The sequence below is a fragment of the Toxotes jaculatrix genome, chromosome 6 (genome assembly GCF_017976425.1).
Source record: "Toxotes jaculatrix isolate fToxJac2 chromosome 6, fToxJac2.pri, whole genome shotgun sequence".
NCBI lineage: Eukaryota > Metazoa > Chordata > Actinopteri > Toxotidae > Toxotes > Toxotes jaculatrix.
This window is the reverse complement of record NC_054399.1, coordinates 700,276-720,508: the sequence shown is the minus strand read 5'-3', so window position 1 is coordinate 720,508 and position 20,233 is coordinate 700,276. Positions and strand designations below refer to the sequence as shown.

At 43.0% G+C, this 20,233-nt stretch overlaps 4 protein-coding genes across 4 annotated transcripts; all 4 read left to right on the top strand.

The window, feature by feature from the left end:
* The first annotated feature begins 2,330 nt into the window (after positions 1-2,330).
* On the top strand, positions 2,331-9,521 carry scinla (scinderin like a). Its single transcript, XM_041039542.1, has 17 exons — positions 2,331-2,430; positions 3,547-3,739; positions 3,873-4,027; positions 4,959-5,120; positions 5,217-5,366; positions 5,508-5,597; positions 5,720-5,852; positions 6,050-6,138; positions 6,249-6,464; positions 6,558-6,691; positions 7,253-7,343; positions 7,664-7,834; positions 7,935-8,109; positions 8,198-8,313; positions 8,446-8,523; positions 8,630-8,690; positions 8,781-9,521. The coding sequence occupies exons 2-17, from the start codon at positions 3,559-3,561 to the stop codon at positions 8,948-8,950; spliced, it is 2,172 nt and encodes a 723-aa protein (XP_040895476.1). The 5' UTR covers positions 2,331-2,430; positions 3,547-3,558; the 3' UTR covers positions 8,951-9,521.
* Positions 9,522-9,808: 287 nt separating this feature from the next.
* On the top strand, positions 9,809-12,335 carry zgc:109982 (uncharacterized protein LOC553564 homolog). Its single transcript, XM_041039546.1, has 6 exons — positions 9,809-9,932; positions 10,691-10,852; positions 11,016-11,195; positions 11,281-11,374; positions 11,748-11,931; positions 12,033-12,335. The coding sequence occupies exons 1-6, from the start codon at positions 9,836-9,838 to the stop codon at positions 12,267-12,269; spliced, it is 954 nt and encodes a 317-aa protein (XP_040895480.1). The 5' UTR covers positions 9,809-9,835; the 3' UTR covers positions 12,270-12,335.
* A 675-nt stretch (positions 12,336-13,010) lies between these two features.
* dr1 (down-regulator of transcription 1) lies at positions 13,011-15,846 on the top strand. Its single transcript, XM_041039545.1, has 3 exons — positions 13,011-13,905; positions 14,039-14,202; positions 14,619-15,846. The coding sequence occupies exons 1-3, from the start codon at positions 13,686-13,688 to the stop codon at positions 14,766-14,768; spliced, it is 534 nt and encodes a 177-aa protein (XP_040895479.1). The 5' UTR covers positions 13,011-13,685; the 3' UTR covers positions 14,769-15,846.
* Positions 15,847-16,065: 219 nt separating this feature from the next.
* LOC121182906 (protein wntless homolog) lies at positions 16,066-20,231 on the top strand. Its single transcript, XM_041039544.1, has 13 exons — positions 16,066-16,171; positions 16,381-16,644; positions 16,727-16,851; positions 16,954-17,109; positions 17,223-17,359; positions 17,774-17,942; positions 18,030-18,127; positions 18,214-18,277; positions 18,470-18,613; positions 18,737-18,820; positions 18,921-19,086; positions 19,188-19,305; positions 19,970-20,231. The coding sequence occupies exons 1-12, from the start codon at positions 16,066-16,068 to the stop codon at positions 19,286-19,288; spliced, it is 1,614 nt and encodes a 537-aa protein (XP_040895478.1). The 3' UTR covers positions 19,289-19,305; positions 19,970-20,231.
* The last annotated feature ends 2 nt before the right edge of the window (positions 20,232-20,233 follow it).

Here is a 20,233-nt window from a genome sequence, read left to right as displayed (position 1 = left end):
ACCTTAACACACTGAACAGTCATTAGCCTGTGGCTAATATGGTGTTTCCAGCTTTTGAGATAAATTGCAGAATTAATTGTCATTTCCAACAACTCACACTTTAACATTTCATTTTACTAAATCTATCATGAACTGCGTGCGCTTAACTTTCACAAATAACCTGTGGAACACAAATCCAGGTCCATCACATTGGTCTCCACCCAGGAGAGCCCCACTCCTGACCTGTGCTTCACCTGCACTCTTCAGGTGAGCTCATACTGAAACCCAACCTGTGCCCTTCCAGCATTATACAGTATTCCAGTCAGGTTATTGTTCCCCTTCTTTGTATCCTGGATAAATCCCATATACATTAAAAGTAAACTCTGTTAAATGAAGGGGAGGGTGTTCCAAGGGGCTCTATGGGGTACTGCAGAAAGTCCAAGAATTTTACTGAGCAATATTCATCTAAATATATAATAAAAAGCAGACTTGCTGCCTTTTATTGTTTTATTTCTCTTTCAAAGAAGCCTGAACTTATTTATTATTAGTTTGGTGAAGGCAGTTGCTACAGTTTTTTTCTTACCAACAAATGAATGTGTTAGAGGAGATAACTTGTTTTAAATGATCAGTTCAATATTTATGGAAAAAGACTTATTTGCCCTGTTGTTCAGAGTTAGATGTTAAGATTGATACCTCTCTGATATTTGGCCTAAAGCTACAGTCACTTGTGCTAAGATCAGCGAACTAGCAGCCAGTTGTAGCTTTCAACCCTCTCACCTCACTGAAAACAAACAAGTGCATTTCTCAAAGTCTCGAAATTCTTTTCATGCTGGAAAATTCAAACCTATCTTTGATTAAACTGACTGATTTATTAATTAGCTATGATCAGGACTGGTGACCAGCAAATTCCCCTGAACAGCTGCAGAGGATCTTCCTCATGAGGAAATGTTGCTGCAGGAAATTAAAACTGAGACACACCTGCAGGCAGTTTTCGCTCCATGATTCATGCGTCCCTCGTTCGACCAGTAAGAAGCCTTGTTATCAGACTTGTGATTGTGCCATATGCTTCACAGCACAGTTCCAGAAAAATACTGCTGAAAGCTGTTTGTGTCTCCCTGTGAAATGTTGCAGCCCTGTAGGTAATAACAGCCAGCATCCTTCACTGTTACGCAACATGAACTGCAGGAGGCTACATACTCATACTCAGGTTAGAACAAGTTGCTTGTAGTTGGCAGCCTTTGTGTTCTGACTCTGTGTTAGGGTTGTGTGTGTGTGTGTGTGTGTGTGTGTGTGTGTGTGTGTGTGTGTGTGTGTGTGTGTGTGTGTGTGTGTGCACTTGTGTAGGTGTATGCGTTTAGTCTTGTGGGGGCACGGTGGTATGTTCCAGACAGGCACTGTGTGAGTTGTGTGTACACAACAAGGCAGAATGTGCTGATGCAGCTCTAACACACTGATGGACCCAGCCCAAACTTGAGGCGACAGCCGGAGCTCAGAGGATGGATTTATTCTTTCGCTCTCAGACTCCAGCTGCTGACAGACCAGTGACACACAGTTACACCCCGGCTCAAACGCATGCTAAAAACACAACAATGCAACTGTTAAATCAACGGTGCAACTGCAAGATGAGCTGAATGTTTTTCACACTTCACAAACTGTAATAACTTCCAAAAATGCTCAGCTGTTCTTTCCACCACAGATCCACTGCTGTTCTGAGGAAGGAGCTGAATCAGCAGTTCATATTAGATCCACCTCACTCATGCGTTAATGATAAACTCTTTTTGTTTCTTAATCTCATTTATTGATGTGTATACCCTACACTTAGGAAATTAGCTTATCACTTTTTTAACCTGCATTACAGTGAATTTTATGATTCCAAAACAGTGAGAGGCATTGCATTAACCATCTTTCATTTGCAGTGGTGGCTCACAGAGACTGGATTTTTGCTGTGGTGGAAGGAGAAGCCTTTTCACATCATTTACTTCCCTAAAAGGAAAAATACTCCGTTACAAACAACAGTGCTGCATTCAAAGCATTAATTCGGTGAAAGTAACGATATATAATCATCAAAGTGTAAAATAAAAGTACCTGTTGGACAGAAGTGACACCTGTGAGTGTTGTTTGGTTATATTGTTGGATTGCATCAAGATTTAAGCATTAATGCTGAGGCTGGAGGAGGAATAGGAAAATACCTGTAGAGCAGGACTTAGCGGCAGAGAGCCGTTTTAAATCCACTACTGTTTCATAATGTTTCATATGTGCTTGAAAGGCCGTGCAGACTCTCTGCAGACTGGGCTGGGATGCGGCGGAACACGCCCTCCCGTCGGAACGCGGATGTTGCTGCAGCCTATATATGAGACCTGAGCGCAGAGGGCCTGGGCGGAAACCTGGAAGCGCAGCAGTGCAGCCGGATCAGCCTCTTCGCACCCAGCATCTGTCTTCTGTCTTCACCAGGTAAAGTATTTGGGGAAATTATTCATCATTTGCTCGTTGCAAGTTTCTCAAAAATGCGATAGAAAACTCTCTGAAGCTAAATGACAGAGCAGTTTCTTACTTTAGCTTTTGAGAATTCTTCGTTTGGATCAGAACGGACCTGCTTACACTGACTGAACTCAGACGAATTTCGAAAACACATCTGTAAAAGTTTGAGTGAATATTTAGAACAATGAAAGAATACGTGAATAAACCTGGATTACAACCAGAAATTCTCTCAGTTAATGAATGTGACAACACCTGGAAACAGATGTTTCCTCTGGTTTTCCCACTGTTTGGTGGAGAGCGCAGTAATTACACACAGTGTAGGACACATTGTCTTTGCCTGTGGGGAGTGGCTCTTCATGCTCTTCATGCTCCAGAATACACATCAACACTTTGCTTTGCAGCTGGGAATCAAGCGGGGAGGACACTCCCTGCTACATCAGGTGATGTTTTCCAACACACTTCTGTCAATTACATGGTACCTGCATTACTGGTTAAGCAACACAGGCAGAGTAAATCCAGGACAAAAAAAAGGAGCTTTTAATGGAAATGGAATAAAGCAACATAATGCATCATTGATGAAATGATAAACCTGTCTGAGTGAACCTTTGAGTGCTTTGTAATGTGCACCATTCGTTTTCCAGAGATGCTCAACATCCAGGTGATGATAAAAACTGGGGATCACTATGTTTGTACTGCTTGTCGTACTTTATTTTAAAGTAGACATGATGAGAGCGGTCGCCTGAGTCTCAGAATTCAGATTTGTATGAAACTAGAGCTGCAGCCATCGACTGTTTTCATCACAGAGTAAATGTTGAGTCTAAAACAGTAAACAGTGAAAAATGTCTGTTACAATATCATCTATTAGCTTGTTTTATCCAGTCAACTGCCCAAAACCTGAAGATAATCAGTTTACAGTCTCACAGGAAAAAGCTGGCGCTGGACGATGTTTGACACTCAAGCTTGAGAACTGAAACAGCTTATTCAAATAATCTTTTCAGCTCCGCATGAAACTGTCACAAACTAAGGTGTGTTACTGTCCTTGCTGTGAGCTGGTGGCTTACTTGTTAATGCAGAAGTGTCTTCTCTCAGGCCCTGAGCACCATGGCGTACCACAAAGAGTTCGAGACTGCAGGAAAGAAGCCCGGCCTGCAGGTGTGGCGAGTGGAAAAAATGGATTTGAAACCTGTCCCGACTGAACTCCATGGAGACTTCTTCACCGGAGACTCTTACATAGTGCTCTACACCACCTCTGCACCTTCTTACAACGTTCACTCGTGGATCGGTATTGGGTTTAGATTCTTTGGTGACGTGTCAAAGCAGTCCCAGGCTTATAGCAGAACGACATTTGTCTAAACTCTTATTTTTCCATCATTCATTGTTTTGTATTGTCTTTGCTGTGATGTTTAACACCACAGGCAACGAAGCTTCCCAGGATGAGAGAGGGGCTGCTGCTATCTTCATGACCCAGCTGGATGATTTCCTGCACGGAGCCCCGAGACAGTTCACTGAATTTCAAAACCAAGAGTCAGTCACCTTTCTAGGCTACTTCAAGTCTGGCATCAAATACAAGGTGCAGCATGATACACACATGCCTGTGGTTTTCGTGGTGGTATAAATCATATAAAATGTCCTTTAGGAAACGAGAGATCAATGAATTCCTGTGTGCCACACATCGATGAAACCAAAGTAATGGTCTAATGTTGAGGGGTTGTTTAAGGATTGCATGTTAACACGGGAAGTGGAACTCCTCACGCTGCTATTTTGGGAGCTGTTTGGAGTTGTGGTTGGTTGCTCCCTCAGGTTTTCCGCTGAAGGTTTCCATGGAGAGTTTGAACCAGCAAACAAGCAGAGCAGAAACATGCTCTCTAATGCCAAAACACCAAAGAGCTACACGCCATGTGCTGAAGTCGGCCTCTGAAAACAAAAATGCTGATTCTCTCCAGTTAGAATCCAAACATCGTTAAAGGAACAGTTATACGCTCATTTCCTTTCTTGCCAAGCGTTAGATGATAAGACTTGTAATGAAGAGCCAGGAGACAGTTATCTTAGATTAGCCCAAAGACAGGAAACAGGAAAAGCTAACAGCTAAACAGGCTTTGTCCAAAAGTTAAAAAAAATAAATGACTTTGCAGATGATTACCTGTCAACCTTCTGCTGATGACAAGGCACGGCTCGCCAAGGAACAGTTCCACCATTCAACACGTTAAAATCACACATTACTCTCTGATTTTTTAACATACATATTGTTAACGTGTTCATTTCTGAGCTTTGGAGGGAGATGGATTTTGTTGACTATGGACATGGACCATCTAGCTATTTCCCCTTTTCCAGTTGAAGCTAAGTTAAGCCCCATATTTAGTGTAGAAACATGAGTGGTATCAGTCTTTTCCCAACCTGTCAAACTGATCCTATAACATCAGTCTTCTGTGGTTAGCATACTGTCCTTCTACATGCCATACAGTTCTAATGCTTTATTCGACTTGACTTTGCTGCTGTCACAGAAAGGTGGAGTGGCCTCAGGCTTCCAGCACGTGGTGACCAACGATGTAAATGTGAAGCGCCTGCTGCACGTTAAAGGTCGTCGGATGATCAGAGCCACAGAGGTGGACATGTCCTGGGCCAGCTTCAACAAAGGAGACTGCTTCATCATTGACTTGGGAAAGGTGATCTAGAACTGGGGCTCGATACCCAAAATATGTTGGACAGTGTTTCACCATAACTAATCTTGTTTTCCTCTGCTTGTCGCTATGAAATGCTAGGATATCTACCACTGGTCTGGCAGTGAAAGCAATCGCTTTGAGCGCCTGAAAACCACTGAGCTGGCCATTGATATCCGCGACAACGAGAGAAAAGGCCGTGCTGAAGTACACATGATTGAAGAAGGCTCTGAGCCAGAAGATGTCATTAAAGTGAGTAAAGCTTTTTTTCTTTACTTTTGTTTGTTAAGGAAATCTCTGGAGAGGTTCGTGACTGTGGCCGTATCAAAGAATGTATCCAGCTCATTTGGCTGCCAGGAAGGATGCAATCTGTCTGTGGTTGTTTATTTATAGGTGCTTGGACCCATGCCTACCCTCCCACCAGGAAGCTCAGACGATGTAGCTGTTGAGAAGAAGAACAAGAACCAGGCATCTCTCTATTTGGTAAATACACATAAATACTCAGCTTTTAAATGAACTCCTGTGATTAACAGTACTACTTAGTACAGTATGTAAAAGGTTCAGATGATATTTGTAGATGCTTTGATCATCGCTCTTCTTTCCAGATTTCTGATGCTGCTGGCTCCATGAAGACAACCATGGTGGCTGATAAAAACCCATTCAAACAGGACATGCTCTCCAAGAGTGACTGCTACATCCTGGACAATGGAGCAGACAATAAGATATTTGTCTGGAAAGGTATTAGAGCTAGAAATCGATTCATGTCTTTCTCAGCCTTCTGTTCTTTGGATGTACCCTGGTGTATTTATCAGTGTTTAGTTTGCTCATAGCAACAACTTGTTAGTCAGCACTCTGTTTCCTTACCAACGCATGAGTCATTCATAGATTTTGCCAGAGTTTGAAGTTACTGACCGCTGTGCCGCACTGAACTGCAGGAAAGGATGCAAATGCAGACGAGCGCAAAGCAGCACTGGCTGCTGCAAAGAAATTCATCACAGACAAAAATTACCCCAAGAATACTCAGGTAAAGTGACCGTGTGGTGAAAGTCTGCGAACAGAACTTCATCCTTCATAACTCGTCTTGCTGTTTGTCCCTGTTGACCCTTGTGGTTCTGTCCGGTCTGACATGTACAGATCCAGATAATGCCAGCAGGGGGTGAGACCACCCTGTTTAAGCAGTTCTTCTTCAACTGGCTGGACAAGGATGAGACTACAGGACCAAGTAAGGCCTACACCATCGGTCGCATTGCCCGGGTGGAGCAAATTCCTTTTGATTCCTCCACACTCCACAGTAACAAGATCATGGCTGCCCAGCATGGCATGGTGGACGATGGCTCTGGGAAAGTCCAGGTACGGTCACTGGTCTCATTACGTCTAAGTCATGCAATATGTTAATTTCTTCAGATATCAACATGTAGATGTGACGGCTGTGGGTGTCTGTAGATTTGGCGCGTGGAAGGAGGTGATAAAGCTCTTGTGGACCCATCCACATACGGACAGTTCTTCGGAGGTGACTGTTACCTGGTGCTGTACTCCTACAACGAAGGAAGCAGAGCGAAGCATATCATCTACACCTGGTGGGTGCAGACTTTTTCAGTGGGGTTGGATTTATTTCTCAGGTGGATCCTGAGCAACAATGTGCTGCTGGGCCTCAGCTGACAGGCCTGTCATTTTGTGATCAAGTTTTTATTTGGGTTTTAGACCATTCACCCAGGACAGAAACTTAGACCGTTAACTGACATATGATTGCAAGAAAAGAGGAAAATGTAATGAAGTGAGAGTAAAAAGATTGATGGAAAGAGAGTGAAAGAAAGAGAGAGGGAAAATGTAATTCATCAACCCCTTTGTCTCTCACAGTTCTCCTGCCACTTTATACTTCACAGAAACTGGACACTTACATTTATATACGATTTAACTAAAACTACAGGACTGTGAAAGGTTTCTGTTTTACAAAAACTATTTTCTGAGCTGTAGTCAAGCAAGAAAAAAAGAATGATGTCTGGACAGATTAAAGTCTGTGCCTAAGTGGGAGGCTACACGTAGGCACAGTAGAGTAAAATACTAACATGTTCACAGTGACATTTTAACATGCTGATATTCAGAATGCAGCTTGAATGAGTAAATGATTCTGTCTTTAGGCAAGGACAGAAGTGCACCAAAGATGAACTGGCTGCTTCAGCCTTTCTCACCGTCAACCTGGATGACTCCATGGGTGGAGTAGCTACACAGGTAAGACTGTGAGTTTATGTCTCTCATATCTGTCTGTTAAATATGCAGCTACTGACAGAAGCTGGTGAACATGGCACATAACCTCTGGAGAGAGCCAGACTAACTGTTTCCAGTCTTTATGCTAAGCTAGGCTAAGCAGTTGCTGTAGCCTCACATTCATCAGGCTGACACGAGAGTGCTATGAATCTTCTTATCTAACTCTCAGCACAACAGCAAATAAACAATGAGCCTTTAATGGCTTACTCCTGCCATTCAGGCGTAACTGCTATCACCCCTGTCTTCATCAAACGCCGGGCTGAGCAGCTGCTGTGTGTCTGCAGGTCCGTGTCACTCAGGGCCAGGAACCCCCTCATCTCGTGAGCCTGTTTAAGCACAAGCCTTTGGTCGTCCACCTGGGTGGAACGTCCCGCAAAGAGAGCAACCAGAGCAAGCCCACCACGCGACTCTTCCACATCCGCCAGAGCTCCACCAAAGCCACACGGGCTGTCGAGGTCAGTGCCGTTTGTTCTGCTGACTGTGCATGAACCGACATTTTATAATGAACGATTCAAATCATTTTTCTGTTCTTGTTTTGGTGTCTCACTGAACCAGGTGGAGCCCACGGCCTCCTCTCTGAACACTAATGACGTGTTTGTGCTGAAGTCACCCAACTCCCTGATCCTGTGGATGGGAAAGGGAGCAACTCCAGAGGAGAAGGCAGCAGCTAAGTATGTCGCCAGCCTGCTTGGAGGAACTGCCACTGAGGTGGAGGAGACCAAGGAGCCATGTGAGTGCTGAGATTAAAGCTTTGATCTCTGGAGACATCTGTGTACAAGAGTTCCTTTGGAAAACTGTCATTTTCTCCTTGTCGCCAGCTGAATTCTGGGCAGCACTGGGTGGGAAGAAGGACTACCAGACCTCCAAGACCCTGCAGAGTACAGTCAGGGCTCCTCGACTGTTTGGCTGTTCAAACAAGACTGGCAGGCTGATAGTGAGTATTTCATTTTTCTTAATGTTCATTAAGGATGAGACATGATATGTGCGATCATCACGTTTTTGAACCTTATTAATTCCCCGTCTTTTCACATAGTCACTGTGTAAATGTGTTCTGATCAACTTCTAGGCAGAGGAGGTGCCAGGTGAGTTCACGCAGCTGGATCTGGCAGTCGATGATGTCATGATTCTGGACACCTGGGATCAGGTATGGTGCCTTCACTTTTAATAAAATGGTTCAGTCTCAGTTCTTGTAGATCTCGTTTTTATTGCTAACTTATCCCTAAATGCCGTCGGGTTATTTCTCCCTCCAGATCTTCATTTGGGTTGGAAAGGAAGCCAACGAGGCAGAGAAAACTGGATCGCTGAAGATTGGTAAGATAAACAGAGCTATCAGAGATGTAGAGAAAGTTCACAATAGCCAACGTGTGTAAATATATCTTTCAAATATATTTTCCTTTTCAGCCCAAGATTATTTGAATTCTGACCCCTCCGGCCGTCGCGGTATCCCCATCAGCAACATTAAACAGGGCGAGGAGCCATTGTCCTTCACGGGCTGGTTCCACGCCTGGGACCCCAAGATGTGGGACAAAGATATTCTGCAGCGAATGCATGAGCGCATCAAAAAGCATTAGCAGAAAATCACAAAGCAGTAACTTCTGCAAAACAAGATGGAAGCCTTCCTGAAACGTGTAACATGTGGTGAGCTTGGCATTTCAAAATCCTTTGTGGGTGCGGGGCAGCATGGAGACACATTAAGCGTTAAAGATTTCACATTCCATTTTGCAACACAGATGTCGTTAGCATCTCAGAGACAACACTCTGAAATAACATTCACACTGTGGTATTAAGAACACAGACAGACTCTAAAATATACTGAATCAAAGCTTTGCTGGAAAAGTGGGATTTTCTTCGCTGCTTGTTTCCAATTTTACACGTTCACTAAAACAAGAAATTGTTTACAGTGTAGTGAAAATTCATTATGCACTATGTTTCCCAAGTTCAGTATGCCTTTAAGGAAATTTTGAAAATATACTTTTCATATGAGGTAATGGAATTTTAATCTACATAAATTTCTTTGTGTTTGTGACCAAAAAGTGTATATTTTTACTTAAAATGTCCCTTTGTACAGCCCGGATGGCTACAACTGAAGTTAGATTGAGAAATTCTGCATTTTAATAAAAGCATCATCTTTTTTGAAAATTATCTTTTGTGATTGTATATTTTATTCAGAATAGAACGTGCTTTTGCTGTGACGTCTTTGACCATATTTTTCAGATGATTCACTGCAACAATAAACTTGTTATGATTAGCCTAAATCCTCACTATGCATCAGCACCAGCAGCAGGCTGTGGTTGATGGTAATCTCCAGGCCATGTGCACAAGGCTTCTGCTGAGTTGCAGACCTGTGGATTAAGGAGTGGGCTTTAAAAGTGTCTCCACTCGTCTGTTAGTGCCCCTCTTTTGTCCTCTTTCATTCTCTGCTGCTGGAGCTGCAAGACAAACACTAACCACGCACAATGAACCAGAAGGTGGTACTCATCACAGGCTGCTCCTCTGGGATTGGCCTTTCCTTGGCTGTCCGCATCGCGAAAGATGAGAAGAAGAGGTTCATGGGTAAATTAGCCACATTTTTTAAAAACCAAAGACAATCAGTTTATGGTGTCTACATTGTTGTCTGTACTGTACATGAATCACAGTGTGATTGTGAGGAATATTTAAAATGAGAGAATTGTAATTTTATTGGCGTAGTAATTTGCCTTTGAGTCTGTAGGAGAGTAATCATTCAAATGTAAGTGCAGTTATTTTGTAAATATGAGAACGTCTGCACAGCAAACTCTTCGTGTGGCAAGAAACTAATTTCCATCATAAATAAGTAAAAACTATCCAAGGGAAGAATGAATGATGAAAGAAAACATTTTAGACTTGTTTTAATTGTCAATTAAAACAAGGTTTTGTGTGCAAAGTTTTGAGATTTTCATCTCTGAAACTTGAGCTGGAATCAAATCAGTAGTGAAGTCAACAATGTCCTGGTCACTCTGGATGATCCACACACCCCGCTGTCAAAATGTGAAATGGAACTTCCTTCTATGAGAGAAAAAGTCTCAAGGTCTGTGTGACTTTGTTCCTGGAAAAAAAACATTTGGTTGAATTTAACAGCTGTAATTTTTCAATGCTTTTAACATGATAAACAAAATTCTACTACCTCCTTGTGACAGCAGACATACCATTAAGGGTAAGCTGGAACAGTATGTCATAAATATGTGATGGTAAGTGCACCGGCCTTTTAACGATGAGTGTCTGATTGAGTGAATGAGTGTCTGATGTCTTTTGATAGACTTTCAATCGCTTCACCTTAAATGTCTTTGTCATAGTCTACGCCACCATGAGGAACCTGAGTAAGGGCGAGGCACTGGTTGAGGCAGCAGGTCGGACTCTGGGCAGGACTTTGGAGATCAAACAGCTGGACGTATGTGATGAGAGCTCCATCAAAGCCTGTGTGGACAGCCTGCCTGACCGCAGAGTGGACATCCTCAGTACGTCCACATCATTTGATTCAGTGTGATCAGAAAAACTATGAGCTCTGCAGCTGCAGTCTTTCAGGAGTGTTGTTTTTGTATCTGTGCATATTTTCCATTGCATAGCAAATGTGCTGTACGTACCTCAGTGATAGTTCTTGCCATGCTTTTCCTCTCACAGTAAGTAATGCTGGGATGGGTCTGATTGGACCCATCGAGTGCCAATCAATTGATGAGATGAAGACTGTCATGGATACCAACTTCTTTGGGCTCGTGCGGTTGCTGAAGGAAATCCTCCCTGACATGAAGAGGAGGAAAAAAGGCCATATTGTGGTCATTAGCAGTGTCATGGGGATTCAGGGTGAGGACGGGTCCACCTGTTCGTCATGAGAGCACCTGTCTATGGTGGCAAAACAGTGTCTTAACTGTGTCTTTCTCTGTTGTAGGAATTTTATTCAATGACGTCTATGCAGCTTCCAAGTTTGCTGTGGAAGGCTTCTGTGAAAGCTTAGCGGTGCAAGCCCTGAGATTTCAACTCAAGTAAGAAATAGATTGTTTTATGCTGCTTCTGCTTCGACACAACACAAAGACAAGCGCAGTTTTCCGTTTTTCATTTTGCACTGGTTGAATCAGTAAGGGAAGTTGAGGGGAAAATATGCCATGTCAAACCACAACACATGCTGGTTTAGGGCAAGTCCTAACACAGAATCACGCAGTTACCAAACGTTAAAGGGAAGGGCATGCGGGGAGGCTTTGGAAGCAGAGGAACTGGGGCATGTACTTTGCACAAAATGTTCCATTAGAGTACATTAAAAAGTAACTGTTAGCTCTGCAGCATTCAGTCACCTTTTAACTGGTGGCAATGACCATATGATGGTGGTTGTGCTGTACTCCTCCTCTTTTCTTTCCTCAGCATTAGCCTGATAGAACCAGGTCCAGTGATAACGGAGTTTGAGCGCAAGGTCTATGAGGAGGGCTTGAAGACTGATCTCAGCAAGGCTGACAAACTGACTGCTGATATGTTCACAAACATCTACTTGAAGAACTACAAACAAATCTTTGAAAGTCTTGGTCAGACTGCAGACGATGTGGCAGAGGTATGGTAATGTTCATCTATAAGATTCTGTCACAAACGCTGAGATAAATTAGTGAACATTTTCTGTACCTATGGTTTATGTTTGCTGTGTTTTTCTCTCAGCACACTTTCAAGATCATCACAATGGAGAATCCACCTTTTCGTCATCAGACAAACACTCTTTACACCCCGATGACCACACTGAAATATGCTGACCCCAATGGCGACCTCCCGATTGACACATTTTACAAAATGGTGTTTGAACACGACAAGGTCTTCAATGCCAGCCTGAACTTCCTCAAACTTCTGCGCTGGAGAAGCCGAAAAAGTTTTACTTTGGAAAAGGACAAGAGCAACTAAGAGAGAGTCTTTGTTATTCTTGTGAGTCACATTCATCCATGTGTGGTTTCCTGTCATTTTCCTTTTATTTTTAGCTGTAACTCTTCATTAACAAAAAATGTGAATGTGAAGCAATAAATACTGGTGACCATTCAGTCCCTTTTCACACGTGTCTGTAAGCTCCTGCTGCAGGTATTAAACCACACCCTTGTAACATTCGACTAACCACTATAACTGTCTTAACTCGTTAAGCCTCCAAGCCCCACAATATGTAAGTGGTAAGCAAAAAAATGAAGGGCAACGACAAAGTCAGTGTTTCAGATGAAGCATTCAGATGGGCTGAGGACATACTTATCATCATATCACTGTTTTTAAAGACATTTTAAACATTTTAAAGCCAGTTTGTAAAGATAGTTATGAGCATGTCAAACAGTTATCTAGTGCCATATTGTGTTGTGATCATGGTTTTGACACTGGATTATGGGATATTTACACACATCTAATCTGGGATTCAGCTGTTAGTCAGCTCTGAGCCTCATGTCCCATGCACAATTACAGAGGAAACCTTTTACTCAAAATAAATTAAAACAATCTTAGCTTTTAATGTGTTGGCAGGGAATAGAATACAGTTAAATATAATTATATATAATTTAATGGAATAGAAATTTGTAATTCTCTAAGTTAACAGTAGATGGCGGTAAACGCTAGCTGCCCCACTTCAAACACCCCTCGGTGACGCACCGTATCCGGCTGTGTGTTTGACGCTGTATCCGGACAAATTTAAGCAAATTTTGCCCAGAATACAAAATTATAAATGAATTGCCAGATGCTTTAAGGTTGATTGAGATGGTTGGTGCATTTTGTCGATGCAAGGAGAAGTAACTTGCAGTGTTGTACCGACTTTATTCTACTCGTGCTCTCTGCTTAGCCAACTATTTAGCTACATATGGCAGGGGCAGTTCATTGTTAGCCTAGCTTTAGCCATGCTCTCACACTCCGCTTTCACTTGTCTTCTGGGTTGCGGCTTACTTGCGACAGGGACCACAGCTACTAGCTAGCGTGGTAGCTAGCTAGCTAAGCATTTTCTCCAGTATTGACGTTTTTGTGTCTTTTTATTTGTGCTTCAACATTTCTTTGACCTCTAATTTTCTGTCACATTCCGTGTAACAGCAGCGCTCCGCAGAAACTGGTCTTCGTCCGTTTTGACACTTAAAATTAGCTATTAGCTTAGTTGGCAAGCTAGCCAGCCGGCTAACTTTGAGGAAACGTATATTTGCTTCATGACATTAAAGTCGGTGTTGACGTTGTCTTGACCCGGACAGTACACGTTAACTCCGCTAACCGAGGAAGGCCTGTCGGCGTCTGTTCATATTTTTCACCGCTCAGTCAAGAAGCTGAGTTTTCATTTATCTGGTTTGTGGTCATTTCCCTGCGACGATGGCTTCCTCCTCTGGAAACGACGACGACCTCACGATCCCCAGGGCAGCTATCAACAAGATGATAAAAGAAACTCTCCCCAACGTACGAGTGGCTAACGACGCCAGGGAGCTTGTGGTCAACTGTTGCACCGAGTTCATACACCTCATATCCTCAGAAGCCAATGAAATATGCAACAAGTCCGACAAGAAGACCATTTCTCCCGAGCATGTCATCAATGGTGAGTCCCGCTCCACGTCTCTGCACTGCAGCCAATGCACTGAGCAGGAGGGGGGTGTGTCGCTCTCCCAGCCAACAGGTTGAAACCACAAAGAGTAATTATTTCACTTTCATCTCTTGCTTTCACCCCACAGCCCTCGAGAGTCTTGGTTTTGCATCATACATCACCGAGGTGAAAGACGTCCTGCAGGAGTGTAAAACTGTAGCTCTGAAAAGGAGGAAGGCCAGCTCTCGCCTGGAGAACCTGGGCATCCCGGAGGAAGAGCTGCTCAGACAGCAACAGGAACTGTTTGCCAAGGTATGACCTGAAAGTGCTGTGCGCCAACAAAGCTGCACTCCTGCATGTTTTGAAGTTGTGGATGAGAATCATCCTGATATTACTGTGCATGTGATGTTGAATGGGGGGCTGGAAGTCACTGTATGGTTCAATGCAATGTGATTTTCTTCAGTGTGAGTTATAAGACTGCAGTCTTTGTGTCTGAATGGAACAGTGACATAAAACTGGTGATGATGATGATTGTTTTTGTTGAACACTAATCTCTTAGCATGTCCTCTATGATATGCAACCCATGCCTCAGTAATGTATGACATAAAACCTTACTGTTATCAGACATCAGGTCTCACCGTTATGGTGCTTTGTAATTGCCTAATAAGCTCTTCATCTGACTTTCTTTGTCGTATGTCATGTGTTGTGGTTTGGCGGTGAACCTGTAGGCGCGGCAGCAGCAGGCAGAGCTCGCCCAGCAGGAGTGGCTGCAGATGCAGCAGGCCGCCCAACAGGCACAGATGGCGGCAGCAGCATCTGCCAGCGCCGCCCAGCAGGCCGGTTCTTCTCAGGATGAAGATGAAGAGGATGACATGTGATCCCAGGACGCCGCTCAACTTGTCCGAATCCCTTCGTGGGACAGTGTCAGCACACAAATCTCCCAGTAATCTCGTTGGAAGAGACATGACACGTGTTTCACCTCCGGTATACATGAGTGAAACATGAGAAATGCACATTTGGAAAAGACAGTGAAGAGAATAATGAAGGGGGATTTGAAGAAGCCACCCGTTCAGATATCAGTACCTGAAAATGATTTGGATTGAGAGACTGTTAATGAAGTTTTTCATTAGTCTCATCTTCCCTGTATTTTTTTTCCAGTTGCTTCTGTTTAATTATGTCTTGATATTATGTTGTAAGTAATTAGTAGAATTCTGGATGTGTTGTGGACACACTGACGGCAGCCTTTGCCTGGGATATGTCAGTGAATTTTGGTGATAATGCAGCAAGTGTTTGCTCGTGCAGGTACTGCCCCAGATAGCTTCCTTTTGTTTTCCATTGGACTGGATCACTTTGGTGGTTAAGGAGAACTGGTTTAGAATAATGTCACAGCTGCCAGTTCCTCCTTTCTTGTGGTTTGATGGTCATTTTTACAGAAAAGCTCTTCTTTACCCAGGTCTCGGTGTGTTTGTTCAGCAGATGATCGTTTGAGGGGTTCTGAATATTGGAATTGTTTTTGTTAAGTAGAGAAATAAATTGACATTTTGCTTAATTTTAGCTCAGTCAAATATTTTATATTGCATCTCTTCTACCTTGAACCACTCACAGTATTGCTTATCAGCTGCACCTTTCAGAAACAGAATATTTTTGTCTCATAGAACCAAAGACAGAGGACAGACTAACGGCCCAGACGTAGTGTTTTTTAAAGGTGTAGGTGCTACTGTGATTCTCACTGCTGACTCCAGGTCAGGGTAAACTATGTTAAGGATTATCAACCGATGACTTTGTAAGACGCTTTGATATCCAGGCTGAATTTGTTATTTCCCCTCTGCTCGGGTGCAGTATCAAACATTTGCATTGTGACTGTGGTCAGTCCTCAGTGTAAAGACAAGTAACCTAGTTGTGATACACATACTTCAAAGTTGTATTCTTTAAGCAATAAAGGAATCATGTTTTATAGACAATTGTTCTGCATTTTCCTTTTGTTTTTCTGAACCTAAACGTAGAGTGGTTACACCCACCATTCCTCCTGCACATGCTCTGTTTGACAGTGACTTCTGATGTTTTCCTGTGCAGAGTCACGTCTGTGAGCAGGTAGACGAGCTGCAGTGAAGCACTTAGTCTCCTGGGACCGAGGGCAGTTTCCAGAGTCACTTGGAGTCCGGTGATCTTTTACAAATGGCAGGAGCAATCATAGAGAGCATGAGCACCAAGAAGTTGGTTTTCTTGGGTTTCTTTGTTTTTTTTCTCCAGGTTCTCTCCGTCATGATCGGAGCTTTGACTGGTAAGTAGGTTTGATTTTTATCATTCACTGTTGTAATTAGTATAGAAATAATTAGCGGGTGTAACCTACATGTGGTTTGTGTTTTTAACATCTGAAGGAGCGTTTCCTGTTGCAGCTAAATAAATAAGACAGAGCTTCCTTTTGTCTGTACTTAATAGATCATAACTCAAACAGCATGTCTATGACAGATCCTTTCCTGTTTGCCACAGCTCCCAGTCCCACCAGTGCCATCCGCTACTTGGCCACCAAATGTATAAATGGCCACGGGGCATGTGGTTGGCTCATGCCATGGGGATCAGAGCAGTGCCAGCAGGTCCACAGTTTTGATGAGCCTTTGGCAAAAACACTGGATGCCAACGACATTGTCTTTGCTGTTCATGTTCCTCTTCCCAACATGGAGATGAGCCCCTGGTTCCAGTACATGCTGGCTGTTCTACAGTTTGACATCGCTTTCAGAATGATCAATCAGATTGGTAAGATGTGTGTCTTTCTGTCAGGGATGTAAATAACATTGGTCCAAGCCTAATAACCTGAATCATGTCCCTGTCTGTGTAGAAGATGACGCTATCATCACTATTGACGCTGGCATCGCGTACAGGGACGACTTGGTGTCTGAGTGGACCCCGAAATTTCACTCCGAGGAGCAAAGGCCGCTCAGGTGCACATTTGCAGTCCCTAAGGTAAAACTGCCTGACTGCATTTAATACATGCAAATAAATGATATTAAAATATATTAAAAGTTGTCTGTGCTTTAGAACCTGTAACAGTCCGTGCTTCTGCAGACATATGAAAACGAAGGCCGCTTTTATCACTGTGACCCCGTACCGCTCATGGAACTGGCCACTGTGGCCCACAGATATTTTTTAATTAACCTGCGCTTGCCAGTGAATGACACAGTGAATGTTGGCATTGGAGAAATAAAGGACATCCATATAGTGGTGAGTTTAACTCTTCTTTTCAAACTTTTATATACTGTCATGTGTTTTGATTGTGCTGAATTCCAAAGCCTGCATGTGTCACGATCACACGTTTAACGTCCCTCTTCTCTCAGACCATCCACCAGAATGGAGGCTTTACTAAAGTGTGGATCTGCATCAAGACTGTGTTCAGTCCCTGGATATTCGTGGCAACAGCTTGGTACTGGCACAGAATCAGCCTGATGACCAGACCTCCAGTCCTTCTGGAAAAGTATGAGACCGTATGATAAGACTATAATATATAATGATTGGACTGAATTTCATCAAAAAAGCAATAAAAATTTCATGATGCCATTTTCCCAACGGACCCTTTCATTTCATGTCACAGGCTTCAGATATGTGATTTCAGACTGGCTGAATTCAGCATCATTTTCTTACATGGCAGAGTAAAGTTGAAGTGCATCCCTCTTTCTCTCTCAGTCTCTGAGTCTCTTTTAGTGAGAGCTAAAAGCCACTGATAAAGCCTGCGTCATACTTTTAAGAGCTATGAAACGCTTCAGGGTGAAATTCTTGATCTTAAGAGCGTGGCTGGCCTGGAAGAACCAGGTCAATACTCTGCCTGCAGCACAGTTATGTGTCTTTTAGGAGCATGTCAGTCATTGGAGTGTGTGTTTGCTTTGCTCAGGGTGATTTTTGCTCTGGGTGTCTCCATGACATTCCTGAACGTACCAGTGGAGTGGCTGTCCCTGGGCTTTGAGTGGACATGGATGCTGCTGTTTGAGGACGTCCGACAGGGCATCTTCTACACCACACTCTTCTGTTTCTGGATCATCTTCTGTGGTGAACATCTCATGGTTAGCATTTCCTTCTTGCTCTCAGATGTCCGTTTCTCTGCACCTCCACGTCAGTCATAGTCTTTCTTTCAACAACAAATCCTTTAGGACCAAAGTCAGAGGGACCGTCTCTCAGCGTACTGGTGGCAGATTGGACTCGTGGTGTTCGGCTCAGTTATTCTCCTCATGTTTGACCTGAGTGAAAGGTGAGGACATGACTGCTTTAGATGAGGTCTAGTGTTTGTCAGTTGTATTTTTCTTTAAATATTAATGTGCTTCATTTCTTATGAAGGGGGGCCCATTTGACCAACCCTTTCTACAGTGTGTGGGCGACAGACACTGGGACAAAGGTTTCAGTATCCTTCAGAGGTTTCTGTGGATAATGCTGTAAAGAGAATGGTCTATATGAAAAGTGCCTGGAGATCATTTCTGCTATAAATCAGATGCTACCTGTATAAAGAGTCAGATTTTGACCTATAAGCTGCTTAAATACCTTGAACGTGCTTCTCTCAGTGTCACCGAAGCTTTGTCCTTGACTGTCCTCACAGATTTCCTTCATCACTGTGGCAGGGGTTTCTGTTTGTCTGTATTTCCTCTCCCTGTGTCGCATGGTGTGCTGCGTGTTCAGGAACATCGGTGGGAAAATGCAGCAATTTCCTGCAATGCCACAGGCCAGGAGACTGCGCTATAAGGTTGGTTCTGTTGTATTTATTTAATTTGATATCTGAATTGCAAATGAAGAAAAAAACATTTCTACAGCAAATGAAATCACGTTCTGGCTGTTTTGGTTTTTCCACTCCTGCTGGTTTTGACAGGGTATAATCTTCAGGTTCAAGTTTTTGATGCTGGTGACTTTAGCGTGTGCAGCCATGACTGTCGTCTTCTTCATCTTAAATCAAGTAAGTATTATCCCTCTAATAATCACCATGGAGGCTTTAATGGTAATAATGGTTTTATTATTTATTATTTTCTAAAATCATTCTGCTCATTTGACACCAGGTCAGTGAAGGTCACTGGCACTGGGGAGGCTACACTCTCCAGGTCCACAGTGCCTTTCTCACAGGGATGTACGGCATGTGGAACCTGTATGTCTTCACCATCGTCTTCCTCTATGCACCCTCCCACAAACACAACAGAAACAAGACAGGAGACAGTCAACGCACAGGTCTGTAACATTTCTGCTCTACTCTTACAATCCACGTCTCTGAGAACAAATGAAAAGGATATTTACTTGGTAAACACTTCAAGTTTGTGCACTGCTGACAGACGTGATGGAGAAGCCGGAAGGCCAAGAGACGCAGCTGACATGGGGACAGCAGGGACCAACAGAGACCTACAGGATCACTGGGAAGGTGGCTGAGGAATAACTGCCAGCTCAGTGTAGGTTAGACAACCTGCTGTGTTATTTCTTTATACTGTTGCTGTTTCTTGAATGTTTTGTCCAACTTATGTGCACAACAAGCTGAAAATCAGACTGTGTACAACACTGTAACTTGAAATAACTGTGATTTGTCATGATACCTGAGATGTATGATGGGAAAAGTGGAAGCTACTCAGACGTGTGGTACAAGGAAGTCTGAGGTTCTTCAGAATTAGATTGGAATATATAGATTGCCTGAGGCTCTAGAAGCCAAGGGGCCCTAAAGTGGATAAGATCACCTTTACATGTCAAAATAAGTTCAACCCAGTGTAATTTATGGGGTCGTGTTATTGCTAAAACAGGGTTAAACATTGTAGGGTGACAGTACTGACGTCTGTCACTGTCCTGTTATCCAGATTTATTGCACCTGGGTCAGACATGTTACACCTTTATTTTTATTGGTATGTGGAATTTGGAAACTTCACATAAAACTGGATTTAAAAAATAATAATTTCCAGCTTAAATCTGAGCAGAGGTCTAAAATAAGAAACACCTGTGTGGGTTTACTGTTCAGAAGTCTTGTAGTGAAACATCCTGACGCACTGTCAGGCCTGTGTGTTTGTACTTCAGCTGGTTTACAGTTTACTTTTCTTCTGTCAGCGCTTCTATTCTCTTCATGTCTCCGCAGGTCGTGACAGCATGAACAACACCATGAGCACTGAAGCAGCTAAATGGAACTCAGCCATCGTTTAGTTTATTAGTTCTACTTTTCCTGCTGTGACGTGAAAATGTGAAAGTTTCCTTCTGTCTTCAATTAGTTTTGTTTGCTTTTCAGATCAGCAACTTGTCTTATCAGTAAATTGTTTTATAGTTGGTTAATTGTTTTACTTGTTTAACTTTACTTTCAAGCAGTCTGGTTATGATTTACACCTTTTATTTGTCTCCTAATAAA